Source organism: Poecilia latipinna, unplaced genomic scaffold (assembly GCF_001443285.1).
Source record: "Poecilia latipinna isolate Pla-1442-1.1 unplaced genomic scaffold, P_latipinna-1.0 Scaffold549, whole genome shotgun sequence".
Classification (NCBI taxonomy): Eukaryota; Metazoa; Chordata; class Actinopteri; order Cyprinodontiformes; family Poeciliidae; genus Poecilia; species Poecilia latipinna.
The window spans coordinates 138625-154620 of record NW_015113165.1 but is presented as its reverse complement, the minus strand read 5'-3'; the positions used below and the strand labels follow the sequence as shown (position 1 = coordinate 154620).

The following is a 15996-nucleotide window of genomic DNA, read 5'->3' as shown; positions in this document are numbered from 1 at the left end:
CAGCACATGCCTTGTGGGAGGAGGAACACACACACACACACACACACACCCACACACACACACACACACACACACACACACACACACACACACACACACACACACACACACACACACAGAATAAATCTCTGTTGAAAGAGGCCCGTTTACCAACATGTGGGAAGTGATATATGTAGGTTAAAGAGGGCAAAACATTTCAAAATAAAGTGATGATGCCTCTAAAGTCAACACTGAAAGTGCATTCAGGCATTTTTGATGGCTTTAAAGTAGGTAAATAACTAGAAAATGTACGTTTTAATTATGTTAATTTAGTTTGCTCAGGTCACAGCATGTGAACAACTTACTTCACTTTTTTCTTTATCTCTGAATGCTTTAAATGTAAGCTAATAGACGCAACAAAATGAGATGTGTGGCTTTCCCTCGTCCCGCTAGTCTTATCCTCCGCAGTTGTCATGCTTGGGGATTACAGGCAATTAGGTTGGAAAAATCCAGATTAGAATCAACTTTTAGTCCCAATGCTGGATTAAGTATACTTATAGCAGTTACACCGATGAACATATGGGCTAAAGCTTCAATCTGTCTACAAATACCTCTTTAAGCCATCATCCTATAGTTTCATTAGTTTCATTAGGCATCTTGTGCTTTGTAAAAGGATTCATGTAGCTTGAACTTTAAAAAAAAAAAAAATCTTTTTTTTTTTACAATAAATCAAACAAATTTTATTTGTATAGCACATTTCAGCAGCAAAGTTCTTTACATAATTAAAAAAACAGCATGTGACATTGAATAAACAGTAAGAAAGAGAAAGAGATTTTGTAAAAAAAATTTTTTTAAAAGATAAAAACATTAAAATCCGCACCCCTTTTCAACCAAGGGGGACGACACCCGCACCCCTGTTGGGTGTTGTCGTGTTTTAATATGTGATAGACCGATATAATATAGTGCAAACTGTAAAGTGGAAGGAAATTACACATGGTTTTATTGCAGTTTTCAGACATTTTTTCTTTACAAAAACAAAAAAAGTAAAACTCAAACTTTGATAAGGATGACAGACATCATCATTGACAAATCAGATGAAAATATGAGAGCTGACATCCAATTATATTGAATTAAAACTAGTGACAAAATCGTCATTTGAAACAACTTTTGGTTAGGTTTCACCAACAGTAAATCTGTATACTGCTTTTTTTTGTAGGACACATATTCCTCTATAATGTCATATTGTAGTGGATAAATTTATGGTAAAACTTTGCAGAGTAAAATTTTGAATGTTTTAGTTGACTAAAACTGGAATAAAACAACAATTATTTCAGACATCTCAAGCGTGACGAAAACAAACTCTAAACATTCTGGCCTTCTTTTAACAATGGCGTTCTTCTTTCCACTCTGTCATGAAGCCCAAATTTGTAGATTGCACATCAAACAGCTGCTCTGTCAACAGATCAATCCTTGTGAGCTGTATATCTCTGGAGTCACCATGGAGTTCTTGGCTACTTCTCAGGAGTATGTTCCCTCGGTAAGTTTGTAATTGTTCCGCACTATTTTCGGATGACTTGGAACGTTGCTCTGGGGGATGATCAAAGCTTGGGAAGGTAGTTTTATCACCTAACTTTGCTTTAAACTTCTCCACACCTTTATCCCTGCTGTGTTCACTAATGGTCTTTAATAAACCTCTGAGGTCTTTACAGAACAATTGTGAAGGCTAAATTACACCCTGGTTGACTCCATTTACTTATCGAAAGACTTCCTCAGGTAATTGGTTGAACAGGATTTTATTAAGAGATAAACAGAGTAAAAAAGGGCTGCTCTACTTTGTTTGTGGAAATGAAAAAAGTTGAAGGGGACACTTTTGCAAGGCATTGTAGCCTTAGAAGCTGCAGATTTTAGACTGGGCCTAAAAAAATCCAACCTGACCCGGCCCGAGCCCGTAGGCAACGTTTCCAAGTCCAAACTATTTTTTAGACCATCATTATGTAAGAAGTGCAACTACTCCTGTTTTTAGCTTTTGTCTATCTTCTTCCAGCTCCATTTGTCACTTGTTGTAGCCGCAGGGTGAGTTAAGTGAAAATCATCAGGGATGTGTGATTGATAGGAACCAATTATGCATGCAGTGTGCTGCACTTCTTACAATCTGATTAATTTCTTTATTTCCTCAATAAGTTAAAGTATCTACTCCTCTACTTAGATTATAACAAGTAGACTAATACATCTTCACATTGTGCGTTCTCTTTTGTTTGTTTTTTCTATGCTTTATGCATTGCAGGCTTATTAAAAGCGCCACAGTAGCTAGAGCCCAACCCATCTATCAAGCAAATAATTTTGGCCCCACCTTGCTGGAATTTTAGGTCAGGCTCAAGCCATAAATAATAACTCTACAAAGCCGCCAGGTAACTTCATAGTGTCATAAAACCTCTTCCAGCAGATTAAGAAGAAAAAAAAAACAGAACCAGGTCTGACAAGAATAAAATCTCTCTAAAATCTTTACAAGAATAAAATCTCAATCTACACGACAGTGTAAACTCTCCTACAAGATCCTAATATGTAAACATACTCTGACTGCACACATACCAAAACATTCAAAGAGATGGACGATTTCTCTCCTTCGCAATTTTAATCACAACAAGCAGACATTAATGACATTCTTTGGAGTCTGATCTCCATCTTATCCCATGAGCCTTTGCTGCAGTGTAAATTAAAGACAACCCAGCTTAAGACTGGTTCACCGCAGAGTTTATTTGAAGGTCTGCCCCGCTCCTGAATAGGAACCATGTGAAAAATACCGAACTGTTAATATTAGCTACATTCCTCTAGTCTTGTAAGGATCCATATCTGGAGAGGCTTTGTGGAACATGTGTGCACCAGACCGGCTCAAACATGTAACATATGTGCGGAAAAAATCAAACGAACTTAAGGCAAGAAGAGAAATGAGCTGAAACTAAAAAATAAAGCCGTAAAATATTTTATAATGAGATGTATAAAAATTAAAAAGAAAAGTAAGCTCAGACAGCCCCCCTCTAGGTTCTGGGTCTGTTCCACCAGAATGCACCTGCCTCAACCTTCTGGTCCATCTGGGCAATGCAAAGAGATGCAGAGCCACAATCATGCCTCAGTTCTTTTGCATAACACACACACACACACACACACACACACACACACACACACACACACACACACACACACACACACACACACACACACACGGTAACACAAATGTCACTAACTCTGAACAGCTGCGACTTCATACCTTCTGTCGGCCAACATTCTTCTCCAGTCGTCTCTCACTGCCAAGGCAGCTAGCAGGCAAACTCTAACTGACTCATCTATTTTCCTCAATCACGCACACATACACACACACACACAAACAATTGTGGAGCTTGTGCTCACACACAGGCCTAGGTCTGTGGACCTGAATTCAAATTGTGGACAATTCTGCACAAAACCTTCTTTTATTTAAGCATTTTATATAACTGCCTTCTACGTGCAGAGTTCCCCCATTTTAAAACAAAGAGTGGATTAAACCAGTTGGTCTAGTCAGCTTCTGCTGACTAGACCAACTGATTAGTCTTGATTAGTCTGCATCAGACTAAACAATTTGCTTGTGCGGATGTAGTCAAGCATTACACATTCGGAGCCAGACCTCTGGCTTTGCAGCCTCTCAAGATGGATTTGAAACCTGCAGCTCCAACATAATCAGCAGGTAGGGAATTTGAAATCAGGGAAACGCCACATGAGATGCCTTGTTAGGGCATGGCATCCTGCAGCTGAGTGTGAAAAGCAGAATAGGGTTTTGTGCAAACAGTGAAGTTGAAGCAATCAGAGATGTGTGACAAAATTAGCTGGTGGCTGGAATCTGCAGACACTGCTCTAAAAATGGACTTTAACAGAAATTAAAAATCTGATTTATTTATTTATTTATTTTTTCCCCTCCAAAGCCGTGAAAGGAGAGCACTGTTGTAGGCAGTGGTACTGACTACAACACTTTGCGGTGTGGAAGTTGTTTTTGTGGAAAAAGAGACTCAAAGCTAGTTATTTTCAGCATCAGTGAAGTGTTTGAGGATTTGTCAAGGGAAGAACAGAAGCTGAAAGCAGGATATGCGTCAGGCTACAGTGAGTTAGATCTAAGCAGGTATTGGGGAAAATGAACAAAACTAATGATAAATCTCATCAATGTGAAATTTCTGTTTTATACTTATGACAAGTCAAATTTGATCTGTTGTGGGACTTACTGGGTTAGGAAATGTTGACTGTTAAGGTAAATGTTCCCATTTAAGCTAAAGGTCAACTTGACATGGATTACACACAAACACTGGTGTTTACAGTTAACACTAACCATGCTAGCCACTAGGGCTGTGTAATAATATAAATTTTGCAATACATATTGATAATTTCTTTTCTAGAAAAAAATCGATATTCATCATCAAGTATAAATATCGAGTCATACTTGCAGGGTGAGCAGGATGACATCCAACTGTCACCCTGCTCACTCACTGCTTGCTTCGCCGGGAGAGTGATTAGGTCATCAGGCTTAGAGTGATTCCTACAGATGTTAAGTTTCAAGGTTAAAAAGGTATCAAACTATTCAGAGCATGCACTTTACAAATGCATGTAAGCAACAGTTTGTACTGTTTCAATTAAAAGAACCATGTTTTCTCACCACTTCTTTGATTCATTTTATCCAGCTGTCAACTTTAAGTCTGTGCCCATGTCCAACCAGAGCCAGGTATTGTGTAGTTGGTGCTTTTAATCAGTTTTCAGTTAAATTAATTCAATCCAACTCTGTAACAGTCACAAAATGTCACCAAAATCACTCTGTCCCTCTAAAATCTTTCAGAAAATCGCAAAAGTGTACTGAATTGTATCGTTTACTGAATATCGCAATAAAAATTATATCATGATACGATATATATATATATGTCTATATATATATATAGTCATACAATGTGTATCGTATCATGTGTAGTGATTATTGTATCACTACAGCCCTACTAGCCACTACTATGGGGAACTAATTTGTGAAATTCTGAGAAGTTGTACAACACTCACTGCTCTTTTTCCAACACGTGGTGTAACGACACCTCATAAACATTCAGTGATCTATCCCAGCACTAAGGCTGAGGCTGGTTACAATGAGCAAATGATTTTATAGTTCAACACATACGTAAATTAGAACTTTTTCCTTTTAAATATTAATTTGAATACCAACCGTTTTTTGTTTTGAATGACTCTTAAAAGGAGCTACTATCTGTCTTGTAAAAGATCAAAGGAAATGTTTTATTTAATGTTAGTTGGATTTAATTCATTTTATACATACCTCTATTCTATAACCTGGAGGCCATTATTGTATATGTTCAATGCTACAGAGAGACATGGGTCTCTAACCATCAGCCATTTACTATTAATAAATCTTTTTGAATTGGCTAGTATGCAAGCTGGAAGTAAAGTTTTATCAACTTGGTATTGTAAGAGTTCCCTTAACTGTAGCTGAAAGATCTCAAATCGCCGTGAGGTTGATGGAAATAAGTCTTTGTGGGGGAAGAGGTGGAAGCTAACAAGAGAGTGTAGTCTATTTTAGTTGATGGTCACAACTGAAAACAACTCAAAATTAAAGTCTTCATATCAGACGGATACCAAGCAAAGTTAGCACCTTTTAACACTAACAGTCTGGTCCCGTTTTGTCAACAATTCTTGTTTCAATATGAAGTTACGTGGTTTGAGCTGGCCGCATGTATCAATCTGCTAAGTCATCTGTGGCTCCCAAGTCTAATCTACATTTTGGAAATAAATAAAAATATAAAATAAAATAAAAACTATTGTATATTTTGTGTCTGTTGTGAAGCAGCATAAAAGTTGGTATGTTCCTATGCTTTACTGGTCTCGTACTTGTATAAAGTTTATCCCTGTGGTCAACTGATCCACCCGATCAGCTAATAAGGTGGATTAAGAAAGAGAGTGCATCTGATTAGCTTGTTAGCTTTCGCCACCATTTAGGATGTACTTACCTTTCTGGAAAGCTCACAGGGATATATCTTTCTACTAAGGGTGAAGGTACTACCTCCATAGACCATTACAAAAAAGTTTATTACCCTTGCAGGTCTTTTTGTGATTGGGTTAAGCAAAATACACTAATTACTGTGTAAAACACTGTCTGCAGACAGTTAAGATTTCATAGTCACACTTATTGATTGTGTATGTTTCCCATAATCTGAATGGACACTAGCAAGTCTTATAAAGTAGTTGGGCACATAGTCCCATTTCTTCTCTACCAGGGCAGAGAAGAAATGCTTTGGTAGAGAAGGCATTTCATCTCTGCCACCTGTCAGTGTTGCACAAAGTGGCAGTCTGGCTGATGCATGTCCTTGCAGTATTAGCCAACTAGGTTTCCGGGCAATCGGCTATGGAAACGATAGACTACGCCGTCGTAAAAATTTCCCTTTACATGGTGGATGCCCACTTTGAGTCTGCATTGAATCCGCATCAATTTCTTCTCTGTGGAGTGAGGTACGCCCAAGTACGTGGTGGCCTTTACTTTTGTTTTTGTCCTGTCTTTTTCTATATTTTTGGAGCCTTTCTTTGCACATCATTCAAATCTACAAATTATGGATCTGGTCAACCGATCTCTCAATGCAATTGATCAAATTTTCAACGAGAAGTCTGGGCACAGGAGAGCCCTCTTGTTCTGCAGGGACACAGCCGGCGGGATTCACCCTGGATTTATTCATGATAACAGGATTTCTGCTGTTTGGAGCTTGTGGATTCCTGGATTATCGACAAATTTGTGACAGACTTGGCCGAACTAGCAAACACTCAGATTGTTGGTGTGGACAGAGACCAGGACTCTAAAACTCACTAACAGGATGGAATCGATCTTGGAGAAGTTGCTAGATTCGGCTAAGTGGAACGACCAAACTAATTTAGATGATTGGGAACTGAGATGTATCAGAGAGACTTTAGGGAAGATTGAAATTTATAATCTTCCCGACCTAAGACATTCTGTTTCTGAATCGGCTTTCTCCGTGTGGCCTTGGAAGAGCTGCATATTTCTAATCTCCTTGGAGATATGCAAATACAACGCCCTTCCCTCCTCACCCCGTTCCTGTATCCATGGAGCTGTGAAGTTGAGCGCTCCCAAGGACATTCCTCGATAAACACCTCTATCGGACTACGAAGCCACAGTCACCTGGCTTCATAGCCCTTTGACGTCAACGCCTTCACTCATGTCTTTGTTTTGTCTGAATGTCTGAATGTTGCCATCTGCCCTAATGTGTCCTTTCCTCTTTTCCTTTGGTTTGTTATTTGTTTGCATTTCCTTTCAACTCATCTAAAGCACTTTGAATTGCCTTGTTGCTGAAAATATGCTATATAAATAAAATTACCTTACCTTACGCCTGCTCTTGTCCGTAGGTGTATCACCTTTTGCGGCTTATTACACAAAAATTATCCACCTCTATGCACACCATATGTCACCAATTAGATTGAGTTTTTATGCCCAATATTAAGAATTAGAAATGGCTAAATTTCCAAACATCAGGTGAGAGTTTTACTAAATTGGCCACAAGACTGTGGCTTACCTAGCCATTGGGTAATAGATAAGAAACTGACTTTTGTTTAAAACAGTCATATGTTGTAAAACCCATCAGGCGAAAGGAAGCAGTGACAGAGGGTGAAAATCTTTACTATCCAACACACCTTTCGGCTTTTCAACCTCTTGTGACATAAGACCAACTTGCAGAGAGGAGCTCAACACCAGAAAGCCCAAACTTCATAAACCTCCAGCAAAAAATCCACCCACACAGCATGACTTATACGTGATGTGATGAGTGTGTCTAAACATTGACCTTGTGGCTTCCTTCACTTGATGAGGTAGGAGGAGATATATTTAGACAGGAGGGCTTAGCAGAAGGGACAGTGTTAAAAAATTAAACCGTGCCAGCAGTGCAGGGTGGTACAAGAAAGCTGATGAAGGTTCTCTTATCTCCTACCTGTCATACAAAATGCATCAGAAGGTCTTCTTAAGCACTCTACTCGGTTGAAGCAAAGATGCACAGCGACAAAAGATGTTATTACACTTCACAAACAAACCATTTGTTAGCTTTCTAGAAAATAATGCAGGACAAAATGAGACGGTAAAACATACCCAGAGCTTGATAGACAACAATGTTCATCCATTTACGTGTTATATTTTCCCCTCCAAGAGTTCTCACCTCAATCACATCCGGAGGGATTTCTCACCACACAAACAGCAAACATCCCCATCAAGGACAAACTACTCAATTACCAGGAGACTCTTCAGGAGAACCCGCTAGTCTGTTTTCTGCTGCAGGAATCGTTTTCCAAGAGAACATGACCTCATGTACTTTCTGCTTCACTTTACTTCAAGGAAGAGATGAAATAGTGTCAGCTTCAATTGACAAGCAGTACTGCTGATCCTTTGTAGGAGAAGTCCTATACTTATCTAATCTACAATGAAAGTCAATACTCAAGGACACATTGCTAATATGATTTCACATTTTAAGTGCACTGCCAGCACTTAAATAACCATTTCGAATGATTTTCTTGAAGCAAGGAGAACCTCCAGCTCCATTGTTTGGTAGGAAAAAAATTACCAGCAGTTGGACACAGGCAGTGTTAGTCATGCAATAAATGGAGTTAGTCAAACAATGGTCACAGAGAGAGAGAAAAGTATGGATTTCCTTCAAAAAGAGAGTCATATACTGCTTTTACAACTCAAAGGCTTATTATTTTCCAGCTATGAATCATCTATTTGCATCAATTGAATTCTATATTAGGTGCAAAGTGAAGAAATCACCATGGTAACTAAAAACAAGCAGTTTTCAGTTTTTAGTTTCCAGTTGCAGAAAGTATGGCTGGTCAATGTGAGAAAGGAGCCATCACTCTGACTTAGCCGTTTTAAATCTGCATCTGTGAAGCTAAAGGCTGCATACTGTTATGCCAGATCACTTATTAGCTTTTTTTTATACTTCCTATGTTAGTCAAGAAGCAGACTGGCAAGAAGGTGCAATATCCTGCACATTAAGCACATTTGCCTGATCATTGTGTTCCTACGCAATTCCACTCAATTCTCATCTCCCTTCATTGCACCGTCTGAGATTTCTCCCATTGAGCTCGATTTGTCTGACTGAATTTCAACCAGGCCAATCAGCAATCAGAAGAAATTTGGAAAGATGTTGTCGATTTTCTGCGCCGTCTTATAATTGTAGTGTGTCAATGGTTGTTCTTTATCAATGGCAGCACAGGAAGTGAACAAAGTCGTTCAATCCATGTTGACTATGCTTCCAAATATTGAATTAACACTAACCATCTTGTTCGGCTCAGAATTTCTCTCTTCCCAGTGAGAGATGGTTGTTTAATACCATGGAGCTTACAGATTTCCGTAAGCGTTGAACTGGCATTACAGGCAAAAGTCAGCGATTGGGTAAAATTTAAAATTTCAACGGAGTCCAGGCCTCTAGCTAGCAATCATTTGTCAATGGTTTTTACCAGGCTACACATTTACAAACAACCAGTCTAGACTTGGCAGGTTTTCACCTCCAGCTGAATTTTAATCACATAAAACAAATGTTGTAAAGAACAATATCCATCCATTCTTTAATAATGAATATAAAAAAACAACTTTGAAACACATATTAGATATATGGATATTTTTCAGAATTGTCCCCCGTACATCTTGGAGTTGTTAATGTATTCTAAGAGGACTGGGGGAGGCAGTAGATCACATTGGAAAGCTTGTGCACCGTGTACAAAGCCTCAGCACTTAACTCAGTAACCCTTGTTCCATTCAAGTCTTTGCTTTATGTCACTGCCTTCCCTTTCTCTCCTCACTGCCTTTAGCCGAGTTAGAAGGCAGAAAAAAAGAAAAGAAGAAAGCCTGACTGATAATTTCAGCGCAAGTGCCTGTGAAGTCTATTTACTAGAACCGCTGAGTTAGTATGAATCAGATGTGTGCTCCTGATAGATCTCTGGCTTTTAAAGTTATAGATGCGCCTCTCTGTGGAATGGAACAACAAATTGTCCAGCTTATCTCTACCTGAACCGTCAGCGTTATAGTGCATGCTTGCAACACATATTAATTGTTTTACACACACTGATGTACACACTTGTGTCCTTGCTCTCTGTAATCCTGTAATGCCAACAGAGCAATTAGTCACATGTCAGGTCTTTCTTTCATCTCTCCAGTGAGAGCGAACTCACAAGAAATTCTGACTTCTTAGTACGTTAACGGCATTACTTCTCCAGAAAAAAAAAATTGTCCAACTTAAAAATCTTCTTTTTTTACTACGAAAAAAAGGATTTTATACTAAGCAACTGGAATAGCTGGAAAAATTAATCTGTAAAGTAGCATTAAAGCAAAACTACAAGCCGAATTAGAAGACAGACAGCAGACATATAAAAATAGCAATCATCTTCTGCTCCGAGATCTCCCATCGTCTCCTTCTCAGCAAGACATCGTATCCGTTACATCCACCCTTACAATTAAATGCCCGTGGCCGAAACTGCATGTAAGACTGAGACAAGATGGAGCAGACAAAAAACAACTAACACAATAAGCAAAGGCAAAACGATGCCCACAGAAGACGGAGAGGATATGTTGTTGTGAAGGTGTTCTCTGCACTCTGCTGTAATTTAGTAGCCGACTCAGCCACGGCCTGACTGTGAGACGAGGATGGAGTGCAGAACGCGTTGCTGCTTAATGGACGGAAAGCCTGAGGTTATCAATTCCATGCTGGTTGTTTTTTTTCTTAAGTGTCAGGTAAAAAGGAAAAGAAAGAAAAAAAATCAATTTTAATTTAATCAGAAACCTGGACACGTTCGCAGATTGAGGCTGCCGATGGACACGCTCACATTAAACGTCAATTTTAAACAGTGAAGAGTGAATCTACAGCGTAGTGCGAAAGTGGATGTGTGGCAAAAAAAAAAAAAAAAAGATACCTGAGGGGGTGGAAAGGATATTCCATGTAGAACTGATTGATGATCTGCTAGAAAATTAAGTCATTTTTAACAAGCTGCTAAAGCACCGACAGCAAAACTGATGTGAGTTTTTCCTTCTACCTTTCAATATCTCACTTCCCATAATTTTAACTAATGCTACTAAAATATTCAGATCATTCCTGATCATAGGAACCGTAGGAATACCTCTGAAAATACAGATTTCTCTTTTGCATGTATAGTTTTATTTTAAGGTGCCCCAGGCTCAGTACTTTGGGGTTTTAGCCATTTCTTTCCTGGACAAAGCCACTGATGGAGTGATTGCTGCCGTTACTATTCTCGTCCTTCTGTTACTTTTCAAAGAAAGTACTCCAGGCTCAGTGCTCCTCTGCTTTATAGCCAGTCTGTTTTGTCGTTCCTACAGATATGGCAAGAAAAGCCCCAGTGCAGTAGAAGCGTTTCCAGAACAAATGTGCGCAAAACTTTGTCGATATTCCACTAATGTCGATAAGACACAATTTCGCAATTGTGCTGTTTCCATTAAATAAGAAAAGCAATTTTTAAAAAATCACAGATGAATAAGTTAGTTCATGTGGTAAGTCATTGAAGAACTTAGCGAATTCTCTTTTGCCATCATCCTCCTACCACTTGCTGTCGTCTTCTTCAACTTTCAGCCAGTTGTAATAATTTGGGTAATCCCATGGTCAATGGAAACACTGCTAGTGGCCATGTTTCCACAAAAAACAAACTGGCATCGGTCAAAATTCGTATCTGCAGGTTAGGCTTTTAAAAGATTGGTAATCGGGAATCGGCCAGAAAATTGCAATCGGTGCACCCCTAGTTTCTATTGACCACAATTGTGCAGTTTGACATTATGAAAATAAATTTGTTTCGTGGAAACACGCCAAGTTTGAAAAAAAAACAAAACATGTTTTTGATCAATAAACCACATTTGTAATGGAAACGCAGCTGGTGTCTCTTTCCTAGCTTCTTGAACATTAAGTGACTGCTGTGAAGTCAAAGACTTGACTAACTGCTTTAAATGAAATTGTTTACTAATCTGGATTTCATGTAATTGGATATGAAAGTTCACTGGGGCGGTTATTTGCGGTTAATTTGGTGCTACGTACACAAAAAGAACTGAATCACAAAAGAAAAGCGTGATTTCTTAACTCCAAGTCAAGACTTTGTGAACTCGCTGATGCAGCCCTGAACAATAGACTGATGTTGACATGAGCAAGGCTTTGCTTTAATGGCACAGTGTGGTTTCACTGAGACAATCATTTGTGCGCACAAAGAAATAAAACTTTCTGACAGCTAACCAACCAGCCAGCTGAGGCATATTGTATTCTTGGCTCTGCCTTGGGCCACAATGCTCCCTACTGCGCAAGTTTATTCAACAGGTTTTGGGCGCGGGGTAATAAATCCAGATTTGCCAAATACAGAAACTTGTTTTTCATGGCTACTGTCTGCCAACTTGTTTCACAAAATATAATGCAACAACTGATGCCACCTCACTCTTTATACTCAAACGGATATTAAAAAAACAAAACATTCCTTTAAGGAAGTTTGTGAAGCTCAGTTTTAGAAATCTCCTGAAATAGAGAGAGGAAGCAGAGAGGGAAAAGCTCTATGAACGAAAAAAAAACAAAAAAAAACTGAAGACAGCAGCAACCCATTGACTACTTTTGGTCAAAATCTACTGAAGTGCACTCAGCTTCCACTAAATCTAATTTTCCTCTGAGAGAATGACAACTTCCATGGCCATGCATGGATATATTTAGCGCGTTATTGCAGACCGTCTGAACTTTGAATGAAGCCGTCGTCAGGCAGTGGTGGTCTTCGGAGAGATGACGTGGTTTCTGTAATGCTTAATGCAGACTTTGAAGAGAAAAGATCAAGTGATTTTTTTTGGGGGGGGAGGGGGGGTTGTGCTTTGCCTTTAGTTGCGTCAGTGCAGTCAGTAGAGAGCCTGGTTGAAATCCAGCTATTTTAAAAGGATCTTGTAGTGAATTACTTTTTCTTTCTCGCCTCTTAACCCACCAAAAGAAACGACAACATCAAACTGTTTGATTCAAACCGCAGTGGAGAACCTTTTGAGAATCGCATCAGAGCTGCTGTGAGTCAGACTACACCTGTATTCTCACTCTGATTGTGGCAACACATCTATTATGTTTAATGGTTGTCTCTGGCATTCATCATCAAGGCATAAAAATACATGGAAAAATAAGGTTTTGTTTTGATTTGTCAATTTTTAAGCACCTCCATTCCCATTATGAAACAGTGGTTGAGTTGTTGGACTCCTCCTTCATTTACTCAAGTGTCCAAAACTGGATTGGTGATTTCCTGCAGCTGTCCCGACTGGTAAAGTCAGCTTCGTGACACTTCGCCTTAGTTTTAAAAGGAAACCTATCAAAGTGGATTGTGGGGAGGTTTCAGCTGACAGAGCAAGAATTTCAGTGCATGCCCTTACCTTGACTCACTGTCTCCAAGAGAGGTTTTATGTCGAGCGCTTCATCCTTAATTCACTTCATCCTGACATGTTGTGTAAGCCTGAACCAAATTTTAGATTTATTCAAATTACCAGTTGGTAAACTTAAAACTGGAAAATGAGCCCAATTGGAGCAAGATAAATAAATGTCAACCACTACTTTTTTTTAAAAAAGTATTCATGCGCCTTTTAAATTTTCACACTTTGTCACAAATTTACTTCTTTTTTTTTCAATTATTTTCAGGGAGGCACAATATATTGGCAACAACAGGTATCAACCGATATTAGTCACTTTTTAACATATCGCATCAGTCAGATAAATAACTTTAGGCCAATATTAACAACCGATATTGATTTCCATCTTGTTGGTTTGTTTCTGGATGGGGAGGGGAAATTGGTCATGTGGTATTTATTTGTTTGGCCATGTGACAGTAAAAGTGAAAACTAAAGTGGCTTAACAGAAAAACAGTGAAGTCAGAGGTATGCTCAATCTCCTTTACTATGATACCACTTAATGGAAAGCAGTCAACCTGTATGTAATTTCATTTTGGCATGAATATAGATAATCTGTGAGAGCGTCAAATATTTGGTAAAAAACATTCATGAACATCATGAAAAACAGGTAGAACAATAAACAGGTCAAAGATGAGTTGTGGAGAAGCGTACTAACCATAGGCATTCACCTTGAACACATCATCCCCAAAGTGTTGCGGTTTATTGGCAGCATCATAAGCTGCCATTAAAATAAAAAGATAAACTTTTGGAAAATCTGGATTTTGTTTTTTCACTAATGCATTCCTTGGGTTTTCGAAGTTCAGAGTGATGTTAGCCCACCAAGGAACTGGGGGGGGGGCGGAGATTTTTTACAGCTTCTATTTATTTTGACATTGAAATCAGGTCAACTCAAGGACAGAGCAATTGAAATGAAAGCCAGTTTTCTAAGATACTTTTTTTTAAATGAGGAAAAACTGAGTGGGGGAAAAAAATTGGAATAGAAATCTGGTATATATATCTAAAAAAAAATCCAAGATTTTATTTTCAGGCCATATAACCCAGTCCTACCTTGTTGCCATGGTTACGCATCATAACGAGTGTTTCAAAGTGAGGAAAAGGTCCTTTAGCTGCACAGCATCCAAAACCAGAGTGAATAATTGTACAAACATGCAATGCCTCAACCAAAAATAAACAAATAAAGTGTAGAAAAGGAACAAATCAGAACAAAACGTTCTGATCTTAAGTGGTTACTACACTGCAGTTTGTGGCGGTAAGACGACAAAATGTGGAGTAATTCAAAGGTTAACAATGCCTTTTCAACTCACTGTATAATCTTAACTTGACACATGTATTACAATCCACCTTACAAATTAATTCCTGGCAAAAAATGTACACCTACTCTAAAACTCCTGCAACCGATTAATAAGATGGAGTTATTTTAAACGGATAAATAACATTTTTAGGTCAACCTGGTATCCAAATTTTATTACAACAACGAAATACTAAAACTAGACCAAACTAGACTAAATTACACCTTAGTGCTCCGGCACAATGGATACTGTGGTTTCCCACACAGAGCTGAGTGTGATGGACCTAGATGTTTTGATCAGACATAAATGTCCCTTCGCCACATCTTCATAATCAGACTCACCTCTCCTCCGTGGCCATCAAAAACCCCAAAAATGGATGGGTGGCTCTTGTTCACGACATCGGTGAGCACCTGGAACCTGTCCTCCATGTGATCCCGCCGGCCTTGGATGGAGTACACGGCCACATTGTTGCTCTTGAACTCCCAGGTCTTGGAGAACTCCGCGTCCAGGACGTCCAGCCCGCCGAAGCGCTCGTTCTGCATCATCTCCGCCACTTTCCCCTTGACCATCTTGACCGCATCCCGGCTGGACTTGACGATGGTCTTCACCTCGTCCGTGTGGAAGAAGTAACTCCAGAGAGCCAGGCTGATGCACAGCAGGAACAAGGTCTCCGGTCTGAGCAGAAAATAACGCATGATCCTACCCAAAAGAGATAGCAGGGTCATCGTATCCTCTATCATCTATTTGTTTACGAACAGCTCAGGGGAACCACGGCAGGTCGTTGTGTTCTTCGCGCCCGCCGCAGATTTCACTCCATAGCCTTTGTCGACGCACATTTAACAGAGCGTTTTCACACCATGAAAAACAAATAAAATAAAGGCGACACTTTTTTTTAGAGCATTTCTAAACCGGGCCCGGACGACAGAGTGGCAACGTATTCACACAGAAACCGACGCGGTGCTCCGGCGGCTTCTTTCTAGCATGTAGCCCCGTGGCAGAGAGCCACCAACTGCTGTGCGTTGACCATCTACCGCGGTCCGAGAACACCGACACTCGGGGGGAGGGAAAAACTCGCTTGAAATTTGAATGAAGTAAGGTTTCGGGTTACCTTACGAGAGTAAAGTCACAGCAAGAAGGTCTGCTCTGACCAGCTCAGCTAGAGTTCCCAGTCCTGAAAATAGCGAGCGTTTAAAGCCGCCCGTTCCCGGTGGAAACACCGACTGACTGACTGACTGACTGACTGCGACTCTGAGCTCC

General features: G+C 39.5%; 1 protein-coding gene across 1 annotated transcript in view; it reads right to left on the bottom strand.

Moving 5' to 3' along the window:
* The window catches only part of ppm1lb (protein phosphatase, Mg2+/Mn2+ dependent, 1Lb), a 56948-nt gene extending 40952 nt beyond the window's left edge, over window positions 1-15996 (bottom strand). The window contains exon 1 of the mRNA XM_015041409.1: window positions 15081-15996. Coding sequence (XP_014896895.1) covers window positions 15081-15479 — 399 coding nt within the window. The 5' untranslated portion in view covers window positions 15480-15996. The remainder of the gene's footprint in view (window positions 1-15080) is intronic.